General features: G+C 40.5%; 2 protein-coding genes and 1 long non-coding RNA gene across 3 annotated transcripts; all 3 read left to right on the top strand.

Moving 5' to 3' along the window:
* The first annotated feature begins 965 nt into the window (after nucleotides 1-965).
* On the top strand, nucleotides 966-5,750 carry LOC135622048 (zinc finger CCCH domain-containing protein 9-like). The gene is made up of 4 exons (XM_065123680.1): nucleotides 966-3,601; nucleotides 3,679-3,892; nucleotides 4,168-4,846; nucleotides 5,137-5,750. The coding sequence occupies exons 3-4, from the start codon at nucleotides 4,241-4,243 to the stop codon at nucleotides 5,536-5,538; spliced, it is 1,008 nt and encodes a 335-aa protein (XP_064979752.1). The 5' UTR covers nucleotides 966-3,601; nucleotides 3,679-3,892; nucleotides 4,168-4,240; the 3' UTR covers nucleotides 5,539-5,750.
* LOC135622049 (leucine-rich repeat extensin-like protein 6) lies at nucleotides 1,279-1,653 on the top strand. Its single transcript, XM_065123681.1, has one exon. The coding sequence runs from the start codon at nucleotides 1,279-1,281 to the stop codon at nucleotides 1,651-1,653; it is 375 nt and encodes a 124-aa protein (XP_064979753.1).
* A 1,342-nt stretch (nucleotides 5,751-7,092) lies between the features above and the next one.
* Nucleotides 7,093-8,834, top strand: LOC135623466 (uncharacterized). The gene is made up of 2 exons (XR_010491400.1): nucleotides 7,093-8,171; nucleotides 8,300-8,834. It is a non-coding gene; the product is annotated as an uncharacterized LOC135623466 (long non-coding RNA).
* The last annotated feature ends 15,180 nt before the right edge of the window (nucleotides 8,835-24,014 follow it).

The raw sequence follows: 24,014 nt of genomic DNA, 5'->3' as shown, positions 1-24,014 counted from the left end.
TTGGCTCCATGTTCCTGAGATCATGCCTGCACGGCCAGCCCTCCTGCGTCGTGCTCCTCGGCCCCATGCCTCGAGACACACCTGCACGGTCAGCCCGCCTGCGTCGTGCTCCTTGGCTCCATGTTCCCGAGATCACGCCTGCGCGGCCAGCCCGCACGCTTGTTTTGATCCTATAACATAATCATAATAATGACAAACCAATCCACAATAGATTAATCCATATTTGTCTTAGAACTGTTGTGATTAGTGTTGGGAAAGATAAATTATCTAGTGTTAGAATTTGGCTGGGGGGCATGCTGTAACTCTTAAATGCATGCTTGTGTTCCTTCCCCTTTTCCATGGCTTACCCATTCTTCTTAATTATTCTTATCTTGAACAGGTTGGTGGCGGGTCTACATTCAGCTTCGTTGCTGTCTCTGAAACCATGAACTTGCCTTTCAAAACGAGTCAGCAGCTACAAGCCCAGTGGCAAGTACTCAGAACCTACCTTATCATATCATTCTACTACTGGACTCCCATTTTTACTTTCTTACATACACTGCAAAAATGCTTTAGAGAGAGAACCTAAGTTAGAGGAGCTCCCTATCTCTCTCTTGACTTGGATGTCGAGGTCGAATCCCGACTTGAGATATAATCTCTCTCGACTTGATATACTTGCATATGAATCTCCTGTAGGAATTTGGTATCTAGGCATTCAATGTAAGAGTAACTATTTAATCGCATGATCAAAACATACCTGAAGAGACCTGTTTATAGTGATAGCTCTAATCGTATGACATTGGGAAGAACATTCATTGAATCATATCCAAATGTTCATTTGATCGTATTTAGTTTTAATTATCCGAAAATACGGATAATCAAACCCCAAAATAATGGATGTGCAGTTCATCTGGGTCCCATCATATTAGGGCATCCACATGCCGATCGCTTTCAGACAAAACAATAATAGAAGGATAACCATGCAACAACTCACCTCAACACTTTTTTCTTCTACCAATTACACCCATAGTTGTTCATGCAACAATAGAAGGAGAAAGAAGAAGAAGATGATTACATTGTTTTCTTACACCAACCTCCTCTTCGTATACACTCCACAGCTTTACCTTCTCCGCAATCCACTTTGGACCAACCCAATTAAGCCCTCGACGTGAACTGAAAGGAGAAGCAAATCCAAGTCCACAGAGCTGTCTCCTACTCGGAGAGAGAGAGTGTGTGTGTGTGTGTGAGAGAGAGAGAGAGAGGAGGAGGAGGAGGAGGAGGAGGAGGACGTCGGAAAAGATGCGACGATGCTGCCGAAAGCCTTCGCCACTGCTGGTGAAGTCGACGCTTATCATGATCGCGGCTGCCTCGATAGTGGTCGGCTGCTCTGCAGCAGTAACCCCGTCGGTGCCCGACGCTCAGATCAAATGCGACTGCAATCCCTGCGGCTGCACGCAGAAACCGCCGCCTCCGCCTCCGCCTCCGAAGTGGCCCGTACCGTATTGTCCTCCGCCGCCACCGGCGCCGTATCTTTACATAGTCGGCACGCCAGGTAATCTCTACCCGTTTGACCCCAATTACTACCCCTCGAGCGCTCGCCGGAGCTACGCTGGGCCGATGCCGGTCTTCCTGGTCTCCGGGCTGCTCGCCCTGTGGAAGATTTGGTGGCTATGACTTGTGCTGTAACAATCATTTAGATTTCTGCTTCGTCTTCTTTCCATGTTCTCAAATCTTCTCTTTGTTGCAAGAAAATGATGAATAAGTTCTGATTTCTAAATGATTAGCTTTGGTAGATCCTTTTTTTTTCCCGCTTTATACGTAAATCTCTAAATTTGTTAAGAATATAAATGAATTCATATCTACACAAAAGAATATATCTTTCTTATCTACTAAAGTTCTTTAATGAAATGACAGTGATAAAAAATAATAGATTTACACTATAAACCATGCATTGAATGATCAGATCCTACCACAAAAGAAATAGAGTATGATTGCTGGGGGATACATGAAAAATCTCTAATATACATGTCATAATCATTTGTATTAGAGAATATTTTTCCTGTGAGGAGGAGGATGATATTATATATTGCAAGTGGACATTGAGCCAATTAATCTTATTCCATAGCTCATATGCCTATTGGAATTGCTTATTGCTTAGCTTTTGGTAGATGGATCAGTAGTGTCACTTTCCTGTGTCCATGATTGAGGCTTGACTTATGACCAATTACTTTATCATCAATAAGGTTAAGGTTTAAATTATCATATTTTATGTAATGTGACTACTTTTGGGTTTTTAGAATTTGCATGTCTAACCTCAATAACATCTATTGGTTAGCTGCATATTTAAAAACTAATTAGGCTTAAGAATGAATTTATGTTACAAATTGCAAAGAATCTTATCATAATTAAAACTCTCAAATTAGAATTTATGTTAAATTATAAATTTAAATTTAATATTCCAATGCTATCCACCATTTGTATCTCACTCCATATAGAAACCTGCGAAACCTCCCTTTGCGTGCACTCGAAGCTCCACCGATGGACGCTACTCTCCGCACAAATCAACCTCATTAACCCTGAATCACATCCTCCATGCAAAGCCGTCACCCTCAACCATCGTAGAACACGACTCTCCTTCTTCTTCCTTCGATCCTTCCTAGCCTGCACTCATGCTCTCAAAGCATTCCTACGTCGTCATCTCCACGCTTCTCCTCCTCCTCGACCGTCCTCCGTCGAGTCTCTCCGACTGTCCGTACCCAAGCCTGCCGCCACCGGACACGTCATATTACGGGGAGTCGCATCCTCCACCGCTGGGTTACATTCCCTACTTCCCTCCACCAGACCACACTCTGCCAGCTCCGCCGCCGCCCAATCCCATCCTGCCATGGTTCCTCTTCTACTACAGAACCCCGCCGCCGCCGCTACTTGCATCCCTGCAACATTGCTGCCTTTGCTCTCAGCGTCGTTGGCAGTCCTTCTCTAGCGATCATAAGCTTGGTTTCTACATAGAGATCGAAGTTGTTGGTTTGTGTATGTAATTGTTTTGGCATGCGGTCTGATAATAACAACGTAAGCTAATGAAGCTTACTTCATATTTGCTGGATATGACATGCATTTCCTCTTTCCTTTATTCTTTTTTGCTGCTTTATGTTCTAAAATTGTTCTTCTGCAGTTCTGCTACTGTAATTGCTAAGTCATCATCAGGACAGAGACAGGTCAACAGAGTTTGGTCAAGATAACACAATCTTGCCACATTCCACCAACTCATTGTCCGCACTGTGACATAGAATAAGAAAGGGAACTTTTTCACAGAGAGAGAGAGAGATTTTTACGCTTCACAATTGCCATCTCATTCAATCAGTCCTTTTCCAAGAAAAAATCAAAAAGAAATATTTTTTCAAAAAATTATCCATATATATACATATATATATATATATATATATATACATATATCTGACGCGTGTGTGCTGTTATAATCCGAAGGTAGCGTGCTTGGCGAGGACGGTGGGCCCCAGTTAGTTAAAAATTTGACGAGGAAGCAAACATAATGGCTACGCTTCTTCGTTCGTAATGGAACGCAGTTTGGTGGCTCAAAGCTGGGACTCTTCCACGCAAAGCAAACGTAATCGTGACGTCCGTTATTTCTCCGTCCAAATCGTCATGGAAGGTGGCCTAACGTCCGTTATTGTCACCACGCAGTTTGGAATGCCGTTACTCCACGTCAGCTCACGGTGGTTTCACTTTGTGGCGTCTTGAAACGGCGGTAATAGTCCGTCAAGCTTACCGTTTCGGGGTCTCCCTCGCACCGACCACTGCGCTCCACACTCCTGCCCTCCCCACCTATATATACACCACTCCCTCCTCCCTCAGTTCTTTGATCGCCCCCCGTCCCCTGACTTCTCGTTTGGCGAAGGTGAGACTTCCTTTGATGATGTGATCTGTTTCTTTTTTCATCTTTGTGTTGGATCAACGAATCGAGCGAGATGTTGAAATCTCGATGATGATCCGATATCGATGATCACGCGTTCGTGATCTTTCGTTTGGATGTTGGTCCTATTGGTTTTGGATTGGCGAGTATCTGTTTTCTCTATGTTTTCCTGGTTTCTGTTTGATCCGGGAAGAAATACCAGTCTCTGGCCAACTTTTGATGCATATTTGAAGTTTTGTGGCAAATGTGTTCTGTGGCAGTGGTCGGATCTGATCCGTTCGTGCTTCTTTCTTGGTTTGTCTCCTTTGAAGAGACGGCATCAGACAGAGATTGATGCAGCGGGCACTGGTTTCATCCGGCGGTGGCGACTGCCTCGGCGTTTCGATGGCAGCCGCGCCTTCCCCGTACATCTGTAACGGTGACGATTTCCTCAGCCCGTACACGATTTTCTCAACGATCGACACTGCCCCTCTCCCCGCTTCCGGCTCCTTTGCGATCTCCCCCTCCTCGGTCTCCTTCGAAGAGGCGGAGGCCTCATCCACAGCCACCGAGGACCGTCTCTGCCTAGCCCGCCTCGCTCTCCGGTACCGGGAGATCACCGAGCGCTACGGCATCTGCCTATCCCACCTCTGCGACACCGCCGAGGAGGTGGAGTCCCTTCGCCGCGAGAACGCCAGCCTCCGAACCGCCAACGGCGAGCTCGCCAGGCGGCTCGAACTCCTCGCCGGTAAGCACACTGGCCGTTTCCCGTCATCCGCGGGTGTGGTGCTCATGGATGAGCTCCCCCCCCCCTCAGCATCGCCGAAACGGCGAAGCCCGGAGACAGCCCCACGAGCGTGCTCACCTTTCAGGAGAGAATCTGCAGTGGCCACAGGTCGGCAACTGGGCCGGTGGCGGAGAAGCATGTCTCACCACCGAAGATCACCTCGGACAGATCCAGCGGATACCTAAAGCTGAACTCGGCCGGTGGACCGGGTTTGGATACGAACCGCAACGACCGGTTTCGCGTCCCAAGCCCCGTCATGATCGGCTCGGTGAGTATTCTATTCTCTATTCCTCTTAATTTTTCTCGCAGAGAAAGTTGATGTTGTGTTTTTATACATTATTATACAATGATATAACTATACGGACAGGTTTGGTGCATGAGCGGGTAAAGTGTCATGGTGTAGTAGAAGTGTTGCTCTCTACCACACTGGAAGATATTTTGGTTATTTCGTTTTGTTTGACAGGGTGCATATTTCCCTTCTATTTTGTTTTCTTACTACAAGCTGCGGCAGGCGCATTTGGGCGGGGGGAGCAACGACGGCAAGGGGGAAAGAGTAGGAGGCGCGGACGATGAGAAAGAAGGAGAGAGTGGTGGTGGAGCACTGGAGCTGGAGGTGTTCCGCCAGGGGATGTTCAAGACGGAGCTGTGCAATAAGTGGGAGGAGAGCGGTGTGTGCCCATACGGCGAGCACTGCCGGTTCGCCCACGGCATCGCGGAGCTCCGCCCTGTCCTCCGTCACCCCCGCTACAAGACCGAGCTCTGCCGCATGATCCTCTTCGGCGACGCATGCACCTACGGCCACCGCTGCCAATTCCGCCACTCCCTCTCCCCCTCCGACCATCAACGCCTCCGGCGCCGCCCATAAAACGTATAGATTACTCCCTATACTAATTAACGACAATAAAACTAAGAAAAAAAGGGGTAAAAAAACAGAGGTGTAGAAGTTATATATCTCCCCTCCTAACCAAAATTATTCCTAACGGAAGGAAATGTAGCAGATCTAAATGCTTGTAAATTGCTTTTGCTATGTGTATGCTCCCTCTGGTAAATAAATATATGTAGATGTATTTAGTGCAAGCACGTAATAGGACGATACATTTTTCTCTGTTGAGCAAATATTTAGAAAGATCAAACATAGTGGTGTCGTTGTCTTGGCCTTTTGTTTTTGAAGTTTCTTGATTCAATTTTCTCTGCTCTGAGCTATCACTTTCGTGAGATGAAGAAGTACAATTTGGAGAGAGATTTCAATAAACAGCAAAGTGGCAATAGGTCTCTCTCTCTCTCTCTCTCTCTCTAAGCTTTCTCTCAACATGTCAAGCACATTCTGGCATGTGTCATCTTCAATTTTCTCGTGTAACTCATTTGGAGTGTCGTTAGTCTTTGCTTCTACGTCTGTGAAGCTCCCTGACTCTAGTGCTCTTACCGATTAATAGATTAATAGAAGCCATATCAGGACTTTTTATTATCCAGAATATTCGACACAATGTCAAAAGCTATAGGTACGTAATTTAATTGGCATTAAAGAGAACTCTTACCAACACCACCCTTCATATACCAAATTTTTTCAGATAAAAGAGTGGCAATTCTTTAAAATGTGAGTTTTCGGAAAAACCTTCTGGTTTTGAAAACTTTTCATACTGCATCTCAATCTTTAAAATTTTTTACTGAGCATCCCTTCTTGCGTGAAAAGATCATCTTATTTTTATCTTCATCAGATCTATTATTATCTCTTTCTATCATCTTACCTCTCCTCTCCTTTACTAAGGACGACAATAAGATGGGAGCCGTGAGCAAACACAAGCATCTAGCTTCATGTTCTTGTCATTCACGATTATGCATGAGCTCGCTCACCACACTTTTCTTATCCTTCTCTATTGTTTGTGATCATCAGCCTTCTTCATTGCTAGTGGCCCTCTCCTTTCTAGCAAGTATAATCGGACTAGTGTAGGCAACATGCAAAGTTGTCCAATGATAGAGATGGTTAGAGTTGGCGTGGCTAGCTTACTTACTAATGAGGGCACGAAGCTAGCATGGCCAGAGGTGCAAGCATGGTCAGCGTGCAAAGGTAGTCAATAATAGATGTGACCAATGATAAAATCATCATTTATGAAAGAAAACTCACTTGGAGAATTTTTGAAAATTCGATGCCATGTAAGAATTTATCAAAACTATAGATTTAAAAAAAATTTAAAAAACTTATTTTTATATCTTCTCGAATATCATTCATTTTACATTTAATTTTATAAAAACTCCTTATTTTCTAAATAATGAAATTACCCCTAATATCTATTGGTGATCACCTTTGCTCCTCGTTCGTTACCTCTGTCTTACTAACCCACCTTTGCTCACTTAGTATCTCTTCTCATTTTATATATTGATTTCTTTGTTGGGTCTCGGCATTATAGACTTCTCGTCGAGTTAGTAATCACGGGTTAAGGAGACGTGAGAGTGATTATGACCATCATGATAAAAAAGATAAGAATAAAAAAATAAAAAGATAAAAAAATGATAAGAAGCGGAGGTAAAAAATAATTTTATTAAAAAAATATTTTATAGCTAATGAATAAAAAGTAAAAACAATATTTTTTTTAGAATTTGCTTTTTTTTTTTTTAAATTTACCCCACTATAAACCCCGTAGCTATCGAGTCAAGCTTCTTTTTAGCTTCCAATCCTTTAAAAAAAAAAAAAAACAAACTGAGCTCTCTTTCATAAACCCACTCTCCATGACGCTACCCACTTCCGTTGTGAAATGAAGGCCATGACCATAGGGTGACAGGGAGGGATCGCTGCGAATCAGTAGGGAACCATTCATAGATTTATTATTTGTGGCCCAAGTGTGACGCCACAAATATGAAAGCCATTCCCACAAACGTATGGGAGGCGTCGTCGCATCCGCTTTGCTTCGTAACGAAGCATCGGGAACCCACGTGCTTTCCTCCGCACCAGCACCCACGTCCATGTCGGAAAGCGCTGGCATCCAACAAAACCAGCGGCCACATCGGCGGTTTCACGAAACCACGCGTCGTCCCGAGGAAGCGTCCTCCCCTCTTATATCCACCCCCGCAGCGAATCAATTGCAGAGAGCGGAACGGTAGCCGCAGGTCGGGGAGGGAAGGGGAGATCGGGTCTCTCGAAGCTCTTGGTATGGGGCTGGTTTGGAAAACCCTCCCTCCACCTCCATGTTGGTAGGAGTGCGGTGCTTTCCAATACCTCCCATGCCAATGGTTTCCAGGCACCCCTCCCTTTCCCTCGCCGAGCCCTCCTCCTCCATGAGAAGTGATTCGGTGAGGGGAGGTGGGAGAGGAAGCACTGGCTCCCCGAAAGCCGTGGGGATGGGGGCATCTGCAAGTCCATGCCTGCTCTTCCTGCTTCGGATGCTGTCTGTTGGCGGGAAGATGCAGGCGCTGGTTCTTGCCGATTCCTCCCATCCCTATGGTTTCTGGCAGCTCCTTCCTCTCCCTTCCGCCTGTTGTGGCGCTCTCTTATCACTCATACCGGTAAGGTGTTCTTGTTCCATTTAGCTCTGTTTTCTCCTTAATGGTCTTTCTGGCTTTTGGAGGTAACAACTCAACGCGAATACTTTGTTATGGTTATTGCGAATCAAATACCTTTTCTCATGGCGAAGTATCCATGGAGGCTCTGCTTTCACCTCCTTCTCCAGGAGATAACGTGGAAGACTCGCTGCTTCTGTTCGTGGATGCTCTATATATGGATATTGTTGCTGCTTTGAGTTTTAAGGGATTCGAATTGTGTGAAGAAACACAGTTAAATGTTCCATTTCTTTGATCTGCTTTACTTCGTTGTCATGGTAGTTTATTGGTTATCTTGGAGAAGCTTCGAGCGACACATCGATGACTGAGCAATTGAGGCGAGTTATGAAATGAGCAACTCCATTACTGAGATCGAAGCATGGTTGGTCTCAGTTGAGCTCAAAGCTGAATCTGGACTCGAGGGAGGGGATACACGACATGCTTCACTGTTGCAAAGTCAAACGAGGCACTCTTCCCAACCGTACTCAACTGTCCATTTTTCGGGTTTGAAAATATATTTTTATTTTTAGCGTGTGGTTTGGTTAGGTTACGTTGGTTTGAGTGGATGTGGAATGTCTGAATGTTCTGTAATTATTATTTGGTAAAATTATATTTTCAAAATTTATTAAATATTGTATAATATTTTTTATTTTTATTTTATTTAAAATAATATAATTTTATTTTAAATTAATATATAATTATATAAAAATTTTGAATCGTCCAATATATAATACATAAATATAATAATGCAAATAAATAAATTTTTTTTGAAAAAATAAAATAAAATTTTATCTATATATTATATTCAAATTTTACTAAATCATTCGATGATTGAATGTTGATAAAAATTATAAACTACTATTAAAATTTAAAATTACATTAATATTTTAATGTAAAATAGTAATGTTATTAGTATTTACAATATTTGGGTCAGGTATTACTTAAAAAAATATTAAATATTACTTTAAAAATATTAAATGGTAATTTATATTCAAAATATATATTTGAAATATATATTGGTTTTTTAATATATATATTTTTATATATTTTAAATAAGTTGCAAAACGTGCATTCAAGTTTGTCATCTTTGAAATGAAGTTTGTCTATCGATAGAGTCATTAGTAGTAATTCTAAGTATAAAAATTATGATTATATGAAAAATTTTAATATTATAAATTAAAATTAAATAATAATATATCAAATATATAACGTGTGATTAAAAAATAAAAAAATATATAATCTTTAAATAATATTATGTCACGTATTTATATTTGAGTTTATTTATTTATAAGCAAAAGTATAGGGTTTCAGATTAGTAATTAGAAGAGTTTTTTTAATCAAATTTATTTCTTAAAATTTTTTATTATAATTAAAATTTTTATTATTTGATAATTAAAATTTAAATCTCATCATATTTATAATATATATTTTATCTAATTAAATAAGATTATATATTTTAATATTTTTCTTGATTTATTAATTAATAATATGTAAAAATTATAATAAAAATAAATAAAATAAAAGTTTATTAAAAATATTTTTATTTGATTAAATTTAAAAAATAAAAAGCGGTGGAACCGCCCTTGAGCGAGACTGGGCGGTGTAACCACCCGTGACAAGCGATGGAACCCCTAACAAGTAGTGGAATCGCCTGAGCTCGGTCTCCGAGCTCTGTTAGGCGGTGCAATCGCCCCTGTCAGGTGGTGGCATCGCCAAGAGTCTCAGTCTCCGAGCTGCTATGCGGTTGTACCGTCAGGACCCCGAAAATCTGGGAAAAGATATTTTTGAACTCAAAATTCAAACTAGTTTGGGGCCCATATATACCCCACCATTTCCTGCATGAAATGACACCAAAAATCCAATTTTACTCTGTGATTTTTAGAGCTCAAAAGTGTTGTAAAGGCTCGAAGTTCTCCTCCCTCTTTTCTTTCAAGTTTAGATATTTCAAGAGAGGAGAGAAATTTATGTAAGGGTTGTCTCCTAAGCTCGTTAAAATGAGTGAAACTGTAAAAAGATGGTTAATCTTCGCCTATTGAAGGAAGACCTATAGTGGATGTAGGTTAAGATTGACCGAACCACTCTAAATCTCGGTTTGCATTTACTTTGAGCATCTTATATTTACTGCAAACATCCTCAGTAACTTATTGCCTTCTGCTCATTTACGAACGTATTTCATAGTTAAGTATTTTCTGAATCGACGTTAAGATGGAAATCGATTTTATCGTACGAACATCATATTTTAGTTTGCGTTTACATTCTGATTTCTATCTTAATTGCAAACTGCCTTCCTTACTTTACTTGAAATACGTTTCCGTAAGCTTTCAAAGTTATTATCTGCACGAAACGACTTTTACGTCGGAATCGGATTTCAACGTACGAACACAGTTTTAATCGTCGAAAGTTTTCCGCTACACTAATTCACCCCCCTCTCCCGTCTTAGTGCTCTTGATCCTAACAATTGGTATCAGAGCGGGGTTAACTCTCAAACAGATTCAAACCTAAGAGAGATGGCATACGTCGGAAAACAAGAGGGCCACTCTATTACACGTCCACCCATGTTCAATGGGACGGACTACACCTATTGGAAGACCCGAATAAGGATCTTCCTTATTTCAATGGATTTTGAACTTTGAAATCTTATCGAAAATGGATTTTCGAAGTCTTCTCTTCTCATGATCGATTGAAATAAATTGGAGAAAAAGACTTTCGCTTTTAATGCAAAGGGTATGAATGCCTTATTTTGTGCGTTTGATAAAAATGAGTTCAATCATGTTTCAGTTTGTGAAACCGCGTTTGATATTTGGCATATACTCGAAGTAACTCATGAAGGCAAAAGTAGAGTGAAAGAGTCAAAAATCAATCTTTTGATACATTCTTTCGAACTTTTCCGAATGAAACCGAGTGAGACTATTGGCGACATGTACACCCGTTTCATGGATGTCGTCAATGGTCTAAAAGGACTCGGCAAAAGTTTTTCGGATTTTGAGCTCGTAAATAAGATTCTAAGATCCCTTCGAGTTGGGACCCTAAAATCACTATTATTCAAGAGGCTAAAGATTTCTCAAAATAACGACAATATTAAAATTTTCATCACAACTAATCCAGGATCCAAACACACATTTGAGGTCACTAAGAAAACATTCAGATCAAAATTTCACCTCTATAGTCTACAAATTTATAAACCCTGTGCAGTTTATAAACATACCACACAATCACTCGATAATTCATATAATCTGAACTCAACTCATCAAAATAATAACCACAACATAAGTTCACAAGTGGGGAAGTCTATGCAGTCACCAAACCAACGTTTACCATAAGTTCATATCATTACATGAATTTAACTTAACATTCCAAAATCCTAAACATGAAGGGTCCTTTAACTTACACAAAATCCATGGGTTTAGATTTATCGTCAACATTTCGTTAGATACAGAGTGGCTTATACAACAAATACATATATGCTAATAAAGATCAGCCCAAAATCTTCTAACTTTCCACTGCCTCAGCCCAATCTTAACATTTAAGCGGTACGCTATCCTGAAAAATTTATCAACAAACGGGGTGAGCATAAAGAGCTCAGCAAGTGACTAACATATCCATATCGAAATAGGACAATTTCCAAAGAGATAAAGTTTCACCATACAAGGCAGAATGTACGAATTCGAAGACATAATATCACTAGGTGCAGAATCACAATTGTCCTTTCAATCATACATATTTGGTTCATAACAGATGGGGCATAGAGTAATTGGAGCATATCAGTAACGAATGAAACATTTCGGAGTTTATCAATGGCGTATGAAATGTTCCGAAGCATATCAACGGCATATGAAACATTTCGAAGCATATCAACAGAGAATGAACCATTTCAGAGCATATAAAAAACAAATACCGTACAGAAACTCAAACGTCGTCCTTGACGTTGCAATCATATCATTCTTATCCAAAGTATGTATAGAAACACATAACCAAAGCTTTGGATATCATATCAAACATATAGAAGGTGTAGTGGGATCTCAGTCAGAATGTGATTCATCCATTTCTGAATGACCACCTGACAGAAGTCTCCCATGTTTGGGAGCTCCATCCACCCACGTCTAGGTGAAGCCAGAGGGGGCCGGCAGAGCATCGCAAGCTCTAAGCACATACCCTTTATCATTTCTGGCAAAGGTCCAGAATAACACCCTTTACCATTTCTGGCAAAGGTCAAGACAATCCCATAACACCAGAGTACAAGAGGACAGTTTTATCAATAAGTAGCATATATCGGAAGCACACGCGGAACAACAAAACGTACATGTGCCTTTTCGAGACAATACGATGCAAGGAACAAATCTCTCACAAATGTATTCAGAGTTGGAATGAAAGGAAAGTAAGAGTATACAGGGATTCCAAGCAATCATATTTAGCTCAATTCAAATAAGAAGGTTGGATGAATTCCATATCCAAAGAAATGAAACAGAATACGCGAAATCAACCAGAGCTCGATTTCTGAAAGAATTCAAGTGGCACATAGAACAAATACTTCAGATTATCAATTATGCTCCAATACCCATAAGAAAACTACTGTCGAAACATATATTAATCTATTTTCTATCGAAACAAGTTTCGTACGAATCATGATTTCAAATAAAGAGTTACCTTTGATTTGGTAACACAAGGTCAAGGACACAATCACTGTCTTACAGAATACATAGGGTCGGATTCAACAAATAATAGGGTAGGCATTTGAATTCCAAAATTTTCAAACTATATGTCAAAAGAAAGGTCTGCAAGTCTAGTTTCGGACGAAGTCAGTTTGGTATAAATCAGAATTTTCAACAGAGAGTTATAGGCATTTTAGTATCGAAAGGTCAGAAATCTTGATCCATGTTTAGCAGCATCTATAGGCTCATTTGAAACAGATGATTGGGTAAGTATTCGGTGTCCAAAATCTACAAAATCAGTGTCAAAAGAAAGTTATAAGAGTCTAATTTCAAACAAAATAGTTCCTGCCTGAATTCACATTTTGTACTAAAAATTATAGCTGAAACAGTGTATAGGGGTCAGTTTACCAAAAAAATTTCAGAATCCATGGTTCTATATCCAAAGAGGGACATTTCAGATTCCAAATGGAAATCTTTCAGATCTTTATGAATCAATATAAGAACAGAAGCTAATATTCTGTAGGATGGGGTTAGAACACTTGCCTTTGAGAATTTTGACCCTAAGTGAAAGGATTTGGGCAAGAACCCTTAAAGCCCAATTTTTTCTTCTTCTTCTTCTTCTTCTTCTCCTTCTTCTTCTTCTTTCTTTCTTTCCCTGATCATCCACGCAGCTGCCTTCTCTGCTTCCTTAAGAACGAAGGCAGAGAGGCTTAAACGGTAGAATTTGTCATTTTGTGCATTTTACGATTTAGTCCTTGTATTTATTATATTTTCGATTAGGTACTCAGGGTTTACATATAGATCCTTAGAATTTTCTTTAACAAATCCTCCAACTCTTTTGAATAAGTCCTCATTCATACTTTGAAATTTTATCAAACTTAAAATAGATACTTACATTACAATTAGAAACTTATACGAAAATTCAGAAATGAGGGATGTTACACTCTCCCCCCCTTAAAAGAAAAATTTAGTCCTCTAAATTTATCATACCTCTGTCGATGAAAAGATGAGGATAGACCTTTTTCATTTCCTCCTCTAGCTCCTAGGTTGTTTCCTCTCCAGAATGATGTCTCCAAATTACTTTCACCAGAGTGATGACCCGATTCCTTAGGATCTTTTCCTTCTTATCAATAATTTGAGTGGGCTCTTCCACATAAGATAAATCTTTATCAATCTCCATCCGCTCATACTCAATGATGTGAGAAGGGTCATATATATACTTTCTAATCATCGAAACATGTAATATATTATAGACATGGCTCAATGCTGGTGGCAAGGCAATCCTGTAAGCGACAGAACCAACCCTCTCAAGAACCTCAAAAGGTCCAATAAATCTTGGGCTTAACTTTCCTTTCTTCCCAAACCTTATAATGCCTTTGGAAGGGGAAACCTTTAAGAATACAAAATCTCCGATTTCAAACTCAATATCTCGTCTTCTATTGTCGGCATAACTCTTTTGACGACTCTGAGCAGTTTTTAACCTTTTCCTTATAACTTGAATTTTCTCGGTAGTTTCTTGTACCTTGTCCGGTGCTAACAGCTTTCTATCACCAACTTCCTCCCAACATATAGGTGTTATACACTTTCGCCCATATAAAGCTTCATAAGGAGCCATCTGAATACTTGAATGATAACTATTATTATAAGTGAACTCAACAAGTGAAATATCCTTATCCCATTCACCTTTCCAATCCATAACATAGGCTCTAAGCAAATCCTCAAGTGTTTGAATTGTTCTTTCTGACTGACCATTAGTCTGAGGATGATATGTAGTACTAAACTTGACTTTAGTGCCCATAGATTCCTGTAATTTTCTCCAAAATCTAGAGAGAAATCTGGAGTCTCTATCAGAGATGATCTCCCTTGGAATACCATGAAGTCTTACTATTTCATTGACATATAAATCTGCAAGTCTATCAAACGAATAAGTCATATTAATCGGTAGGAACTATGCAGATTTTGTTAACCTATCAATGATAACCCAAATAGCATCATGCTTTCTAGAGGTTCTGGGTAGTCCTGAAACAAAATCCATAGTAATACATTCCCATTTCCATTCAGGAATATCTAAAGGTTGTAACAACCCTCCAGGTCTTTGGTGTTTTACTTTGATTTGCTGACAAGTCAAACATTTTGAAACATACATTGCAATTTCCTTCTTCATGCCTTCCCACCAATAATGACTTTGAAGATCCCTATACATCTTAGTGCTCCCAGGATGTATGGTGTACTTTGAAGTATGACTTTCCTTTAGGATTTGATTCTTGATATCTGGTTCATTTGGTACACATACTCTCTCCCCAAATCTCAATAGGCCATCCTTTGAAACTTGAAATTGTGGCTTCAATTCCTTTTCTACTTCATTCCTCAAGTAGATTAAATGTGGATCTCGTAATTGTCCTTCCTTAATTTGTTGAATAAGATCAGATTGCACTTGAATAGAGGCCATCAATATCATCGAGTCTTGCTCTTTCCTCAAAGCTTTCAAATCGAAATTTTCTTCTAATAACTTTCATTGCTTCACGACTAAGACTAGCCATAAAACTTGTAGATTTCCTACTAAGTGCATTAGCTACAACATTGGCTTTGCCCGGGTGATAACGGATGGCACAATCATAATCCTTCAGAAGTTCTATCCATCTTCACTGCCTCATGTTTAACTCTTTCTGAGTGAAAATATATTTTAAACTCTTGTGATCAGTAAAGATTTCAAACTGTCGACCATACAAATAATGTCTCCAAATCTTTAGAGCAAAAATAATTGCTGCCAATTCCAAATCATGAGTTGGATAATTCAATTCATAACCTTTAAGTTGCCTAGAAGCATACGCAATTACTCTCCCTTCCTGCATCAAAACACATCCTAGGCCCTTTCTTGAAGCATCAGTATAAACTACAAACTCATCACTACCACTAGGAATAGTGAGAATAGGGGCACTAGTTAATCTTCTTTTTAACTCTTGAAAACTTTGCTCACAATCATCACCCCATACAAATTTCATATTCTTCTTAGTGAGTTTGGTGAGAGGTTGAGCAATTCGAGAAAATCCCTCCACAAATCTCCTGTAATAACCTACCATGCCCAAGAAGCTTCTAACTTCCGTTACATTTGTTGGTACTTCCCATTCAACTACAGCTTCTATTTTTCTTGGATCAACAGATATACCCTTCCCTGAAATCACATGGCCTAAGAAAGCAACTTCATTCAACCAAAATTCACATTTGCTGAACTTTGCATACAACTTCTTTTCTCTTAGTATGGACAATACATTTCTCAAGTGTTCCTCATGCTCTTGATTACTCCTTGAATACACCAATATGTCATCAATAAATATAATTACACAGATATCCAAGAGCGGTTGAAATATCCTATTCATTAGTTCCATAAAAGCTGCAGGGGCATTTGTCAAACCAAATGGCATCACCAAGAATTCATAATGACCATATCGAGTTCTGAAAGCTATTTTTGAAATATCCTCCTTGATCTTCAACTGATAGTAACCTGACCTCAGGTCAATCTTAGAGAATACTTGTGCACCCTGCAGTTGATCAAACAAATCATCAATTCTAGGTATGGGATACTTGTTTTTTATGGTCACCTGATTCAACTGTCTATAATCAATACAAAGCCTCAATGTTCCATCATTCTTCTTCACTAATAGTACCGGAGCACCCCATGGGGATACACTGGGTCGTATGAAACCCTTATCTAATAATTCGTGTATTTGCTTCTTTAATTCCTCTAGCTCAAGTGGTGCCATTCTGTAGGGAGGCTTAGATATTGGGGTTGTACTGGAGACCAGATCAATAGCAAATTCACCCTCTCTATCTTGAGGTAAACCAGACAAGTCATCTGGGAATATATCAGGGAATTCTTTTACCACTAAAATTTCATCTAGGTGGTTTCCTGATTTGAATGCTCCTTTACACACACCATATAACAAAAACAACCTTTTTTGCATAAGACGATAAGCTTGAAATGCTGATATCAAGCAAGGAGGCAAATCATGCCTAATGCCCTCAAAGAAAAATATAGGTTGATCTGGTATGCAGAAAGTAATTATTTTCTTGTAACAATCAATACTAGCGTGATGAGAAGATAACCAATCCATGCCAAGTATAATATCAAAACCCTGGATCTCTAGGAGAATCAAATCAGCAAAGAGTTCGTGTTCTCCAATAGAGATCAAACAAGATGGGTAAACCAAGTTTGTTGCCAATGAATCTCCAACAGCAGTTGTTACATATAACATATAATCCAGGGGTCTAGGTAGAATATCCAAGTGACAAGCAAAGTATTGTGAAACAAAAGATAAGTTGGAGCTGGGATCAAACAAAACTTTTGCATTTCTTTTAGAAACATGAAGAATACCTTCCACCACTGATTTAGAAGCTTTAGAATCTTGTTCAGTGATAGCGTACACTCTAGCATGGGCTGAGGCTGTTGAATCTCGGATTTTGATGATGAAGTCAATTGTCATTTGTTATCTAATCTATGTGTTGAGATAAGTGTGCAGGATTAACTACGATGAGAGTAAGACAAGCAGCAGGTGTTGCACCGGAGTCAAGATCATGATCACGTTGGGAGTTCGAGAGTTCGACGGAAGTTCGGACGGTCGTCGGAGGTTCAGCGAGAACAGATCCGAGAAGTCCAGAAGCTTGCCAAGCGAAGCTCGTCGGAACTCGCCAAGTGGATCGTCGCAAAGTCCAGGAGTATGCCGGATGTCCGCAGAAGGATCACCGAGGGTTTATCGGATGATCGACGGAAGTTGGCCGGAAACTCGCCGGAAGAAGCGATTGACGCATCGGACCAAAGCTGCAGAAGTTGTCTTAGAGTTAATCGTAGTTAGCATGATGATTAAGCATGAAAATGGGAGGTGATCCCATTAGCTTAATCTTGGGGCAATTGGGCCCCTGAAAAGATTCAAATTGGGCCGAATGGAGCGAACCATTCGGACCCTGATTGCACCAGGAGGTGCAACCGCCCCAGCCAGGAGGTGCAACCGCCAGGGCTGTGAGGTTGGGAGGTGCAACCGCCCCAGCCAGGAGGTGCAACCGCCCCAGCCAAGAGGTGCAACCGCCCAGAGCTCAGTCTTCGAGCTAGACTGGGCGGTGCAACCTCCTCTGTCAAGAGGTAGCACCGCCAGAGCTCAAGTTTCGAGCTCTGCCAGGCGATGCAACCACCGAGCTCAGTCTTCGAGCTCTGGCAGAGAGGTGCATCAGCCTGAGCTCAGTCTCGAGCTCTGGCAGGTGATGCAACCATCGAGCTCAGTCTTCGAGCTCTGGCAGAGAGGTGCATCAGCCTGAGCTCAGTTTCGAGCTCTGCCAGGTGATGCAACCACCGAGCTCAGACTTCGAGCTCTGCCAGGTGGTGCAACCACCAAGCTCAGTCTTCGAGCTCTGCCAGGTGATGCAACCATCGAGCTCAGTCTTCGAGCTCTGGCAGAGAAGAGCAATCGCCTGAGCTCAGTCTTCGAGCTCTGCCAGGCGGTGCCACCTCTCCAGTCAAGAGGTGCAACCGCCTGATCCCAGAATTCTGGGATTTGATCGATTTGATCGTTTTGAGCTCGAATTTTGAATTGGGTTGGGGCCTATAAATACCCCACCCATTCAGCACTGAAAAGATACAGACCTACACCGAAATCTTGATCTTTTCTGTGATTCTAAGAGCTCAAAAGTGTTGTAAAGCCTTTAAGTTTCCTCCTTCTGTTCTTCAAGTTTTCAGTTGTAAAGTGAGGAGAGAAAGGTCTGTAAAGGTTGTCTCCTGAGCCTGTCAAAAGGAGAGAAACTGTAAAAGGGCAGTTAGCCTTCGCCCATTGAAGGAAGGCACCTAGTTGACGTCGGCAACCTCGTCGGTGGAGGAAGCCAAAAGTGGAGTAGGTCAAGGCTGACCGAACCACTCTAAATCTCTGGTTTGCGTTTATTCTTGAGCACTTTATCATTACTGCAAACCTCCTTCATTACTACTACTCTCTGCGCTTTCACGAACAAGTTCTAAGTGCTGTTCTTCCGAATCTGCATTCAGACGTAAATTCGTATTTTCATACATTACAGTTTACGTTTACGTTTGATTCTGCAGAACTGTCTTCCGTGCTTTTACGAACGAGCTTCTTTGCAGTTTACCCTTACATTTTGATCCTATTGATAACTGCAAACTGTCCTCTACAATTTTACGAACGAGTTTCAACATTTAGACGTAAAACTGCATTCAGACGTAAATCGGCTTTCCTCGCACAATCATCAGATCTCAGTTTACGTTTACGTCTTGATTTCAACTGCATACTGCTTTCTGCGAGTATACAAACGAGTTTCAAAGTTTAGACGTAAATCTGCGTCTAGACGTAAAACTGCGTTTAGACGTAAATCTGCGTTTAGACGTAAAACTGCGTTTAGACGTAAATCTACGTTTAGACGTAAATCTGAGTTTAGACGTAAATTTGAGTTTAGACGTAAATCTGCGTTTAGACGTAAATCTGCGTTTAGACGTAAATCTGCGTTTAGACGTAAAACTGCGTTTAGACGTAAATCTGAGTTTAGACGTAAACTGCGCTTAGACGCAAAACTGCGCTTAGACGCAATCTGCGCTTAGACGCAAACTGCACTTAGATACAAACTGAGAATTTGCTTTTGCATCATAATAGTTTTTGAACGAACGCAGCTTTTGGTTTTTAATCGCTGTAAGATTTCCGCTGCACTAATTCACCCCCCCCCTCTTAGTGCTCTCGATCCTAACAGAGGCTCTAGAGATAGTGACTCTTTCTTCTTCCTCAAAGGGCAGTCTTTTATTTGATGATCCAACTTTCCATAAACAAAACTAGCTTCAGTCACCCGAAAACACTGACTTGTTTCATGATTTAATCCACATCTTGCACATGACTGAGTCCTCCGTAGTGGTTTCCATTTCTTAAATCTAGATGTCTTAAACCTCTTGTTACTAACTTCATATTCATTTTCTCTCATGCTTTTGCTAGTAAATTTGTCCTTTTTGTTCTTGCCAATGATTCCTTGAATTTCCTCCATGTCTCTTTCAATTTTCAAAGCTCTTTCTATCGTCTCTGCATATGTTTGTAGTTTTAAAGCTGACATTCGGCTTCTTATTGCTGGCCGTAATCCCCTTTCAAACCTTCTTGCTTTTCTAGATTCATCATCAGTCATATGTGTGGCAAACCTGGAGAGCTCAGTGAATTTAGATTCATACTTTGTAACCGTCATACTTCCCTGGATAAGATTCAAGAACTCCAATTCTTTTTGCTCTCTCATACAATCTGGAAAATATTTATCGTTAAACTTTTCTTGGAATAACTTCTATGTCATTGGCTCATGTTTGATTTCAGACATCCTCTTAATCATTCTCCACCAGTGTTCAGCTTCTCCTTCCAGCATAAAGGTGGCAAGAAAAACCTTTCGATCATCAAGGTAATTTAAAGCATCAAATATTTTCTCTATCTGCATCATCCATCGTTCTGCCACCATTGGATCAGACTCACCACTAAAACTGGGAGGACTAAGCTTCTTAAACTATTCAATTCCCAACCCCGTCTGGTTTGATGTCCCTGTTCCATCATTTCTTCCTCGTAGGACAGGTTGTTGTTGTTGTTGCATCACTTGGGCCATAGTCTCCAAAGTCCGCATGATACCACTCAATTGATCAGCAGTAGATGCAACAGGAGAACCAGATGATCTCGTCATCCTTGCTTCCTAAAACATCAAAAGAACATTTTCTTTGATCAATCTCTAAATGATAGTCAATAAACCTCAAAAAAAGAATATTCTTAGTGATTCTCAAATCATGCTATGATACCAACTCTATCACGCCCCTCAAAATAACGACAAAATTTTAATTTTCATCACAACTAATCCAGGATCCAAACACACATTTGAGGTCACTAAGAAAACATTCAGATCAAAATTTCACATCTATAGTCTACAAATTTATAAACCCTGTGCAGTTCATAAACATACCACACAATCACTCGATAATTCATACAATCTGAACTCAACTCATCAAAATAATAACCACAACATAATTTCATAAGTGGGGAAGTCTATGCAGTCACCAAACCAACGTTTACCATAAGTTCATATCATTACATGAATTTAACTTAACATTCCAAAATCCTAAACATGAAGGGTCCTTTAACTTACACAAAATCCATGGGTTTAGATTCATCGTCAACATTTCATTAGATACAGAGTGGCTTATACAACAAATACATATATGCTAATAAAGATCAGCCCAAAATCTTCTAACTTTCCACTGCCTCAGCCCAATCTTAACATTTAAGCAAGCGGTACGCTATCCTGAAAAATTTATCAACAAACGGGGTGAGCATAAAGAGCTCAGCAAGTGACTAACATATCCATATCGAAATAGGACAATTTCCAAAGAGATAAAGTTTCACAATACAAGGCAGAATGTACGAATTTGTAGACATAATATCATTAGGTGCAGAATCACAATTGTCCTTTCAATCATACATATTTGGTTCATAACAGATGGGGCATAGAGTAATTGGAGCATATCAGTAACGAATGAAACATTTTGGAGTTTATCAATGGCGTATGAAATGTTCCGGAGCATATCAACGGCATATGGAACATTTCGAAGCATATCAACAGAGAATGAACCATTTCAGAGCATATAAAAAACAAATACCGTACAGAAGCTCAAACGTCGTCCTTGACGTTGCAATCATATAATTCTTATCCAAAGCATGTACATAAATACATAACCAAAGCTCTGGATATCATATCAAACATATAGAAGGTGTAATGGGATCTCAGTCAGAATGTGATTAATCCATTTTTGAATGACCACCTGACAGAAGTCTCTCACGTCTGGGAGCTCCATCCACCCACGTCTAGGTGAAGCCAGAGGGGGCCGGTAGAGCATCGCAGGCTCTAAGCACATACCCTTTACCATTTCTGGCAAAGGTCCAGAATAACACCCTTTACCATTTCTGGCAAAGGTCCAGAATAACACCCTTTACCATTTCTGGCAAAGGTCCAGACAATCCCATAACACCAGAGTACAAGAGGACAGTTTTATCAATAAGTAGCATATATCAGAAGCACACGCGGAACAACAAAACATATATGTGCCTTTTTAAGACAATACGATGCAAGGAACAAATCTCTCACAAATGTATTCAGAGTTGGAATGAAAGGAAAGTAAGAGTATACATGGATTCCAAGCAATCATATTTAGCTCAATTCAAATAAGAAGGTTGGATGAATTCCATATCCAAAGAAATGAAACAGAATACGCGAAATCGACCAGAGCTCGATTTTTGACAGAATTCAAGTGGCACATAGAACAAATACTTCAGATTATCAATTATGCTCCAATACCCAAAAGAAAACTACTGTTGAAAGATATATTAATTTGTTTTCTATCGAAACAAGTTTCGTACGAATCATGGTTTCCAACAAGGAGTTTGTTGGGAAATCATGGGGGGCGACATCATATGCGCAGCGGAAGAACAAGAAAACAAAAATCCCCGATTCCCAAAAAGATGTTCGTCATCGTGCGAAGATTGGTGCGCAAAAATCCGCAAAACACAAAACTGCGTATAGAGATTGTGTTACCTAGGGAGATCGTATATCCCTATTTCCTTGCAGATCCTTAGGAGAGGGTGAAGGAGGTCAAGCGTCCTCCTCTCTAGCGGTGATCCACACAGCAGGGTTGCGACGACGCTCCTCAAAACTCCAGGCCTACTCTGAGGTGGAGAGGGAGAGGAGAATAGGAAGGGCAAGCAAAGACTCTAGCCTATGAGGCTGTGAATCCCTCCTATTTATAGAGATCCCGTGTCAAACCCTAATGGGTCCTTCCCTAGTGGGTATTGGATCTGCATCCAATAAGACAAGGGCTTGATCGGATATCTCATATCCGAACCTTTACTCATCGCAATACCTACCATATGTGTGTGACCCTCTAGGCCCAATATCGAGCTGGCCGTGAGTCATACCTGTCAGAACTCCTTCTAACTCTGTGAATCATTATCTATGTAATAATTCACTCGACTCATCGACTACGGACGTACTAGGCCACTACGCCGTAGTCCCCAGACGATACAGGGGAATCCAATCCATTGGACCTGTCTGTCCTTAGTTACCATGTACCTATAGTCCTTCATCCCTCTAATATCCCAGAGACCGTATATCGAGCATGGTGCTGTCCGACCCATACGGTTTCTACTCGAGTCTCGCTCTAATCGGATTCTCCCGGAGAACTCTTTCTCTCTCAACCCGATGACCCTGGCTAGGGATTTGTCTGAGCAAGAACACATGGGATATTCCTCTCATGACGCCGAGAGTGGATGATCCTCTATCGATACTCAATAGCCCTCGTAAGGTCGACTACCACTCCCAATGACCAGCTGTACTAGATTTGGGACAACCAAAACCTATAAGTCTGGTATCAAAGAGTGGAGCACTCATACAGGACATCCTTGGTGTCTCAAGTCTAAGGACCAGATACACCACTAGGACTACGGAATCACTGTCTGACAATAAGGCATCATCAACCATCCAGCATTCCGTAAGCGGATCTATCAGTGAACTCATTCTCCAATGAGCACCTGTACTGTATCCCTAGTGTCCCTACACGAGCAGCTATGAGACCAGCTGCATCCATCATATGGACGGGTATATAGCACACCAGTCTATCCGGTTATCACGATGTCCCTCTCGAGTAACCTATGACCGGGATTATTTAGGATATGTGTTTAAAGGTGAATCGATCTCATTATCGTAATCTCATCACGATCCGATTCCCATTGCACAAATCCAAGGACATCACAATATATATATGCATTTATGCAATAGTTATAAAGTGATATACGCCAAAATATAATAAGCAAAAAGATTCTGTATCAAGTCACACGTGCCATCACTCACGTGATTGGCTTGCTGTGCACATATGACTAGCAGAGTTACCTTTGATTTGGTAACACAAGGTCAAGGACACAATCACTGTCTTGCAGAATACATAGGGTCGGATTCAACAAATAATAGGGTAGCCATTTGAATTCCAAAATTTTCAAACTATATGTCAAAAGAAAGGTCTGCAAGTCTAGTTTCGGATGAAGTCTGTTTGGTATAAATCAGAATTTTCAACAGAGAGTTATAGGCATTTTAGTATTGAAAGGTCAGAAATCTT

The sequence above is a fragment of the Musa acuminata genome, chromosome BXJ2-9 (assembly GCF_036884655.1).
Source record: "Musa acuminata AAA Group cultivar baxijiao chromosome BXJ2-9, Cavendish_Baxijiao_AAA, whole genome shotgun sequence".
NCBI lineage: Eukaryota > Viridiplantae > Streptophyta > Magnoliopsida > Zingiberales > Musaceae > Musa > Musa acuminata.
The sequence above is the reverse complement of the archived record's forward strand: the minus strand, read 5'-3'. Positions and strand labels throughout refer to the sequence as shown.

What these genes read in the sequence shown, in the direction of transcription:
- LOC135622049 (XM_065123681.1), top strand. Translation starts at nt 1,279, where the DNA reads ATGCGACGATGCTGCCGAAAGCCTTCGCCACTGCTGGTGAAGTCGACG.
- LOC135622048 (XM_065123680.1), top strand. Translation starts at nt 4,241, where the DNA reads ATGCAGCGGGCACTGGTTTCATCCGGCGGTGGCGACTGCCTCGGCGTT. An exon ending in GATCACCTCGGACAGATCCA is followed by an intron (nt 4,847 to 5,136) that starts GCGGATACCTAA and finishes TTTGTTTGACAG; the next exon opens with GGTGCATATTTCCCTTCTAT.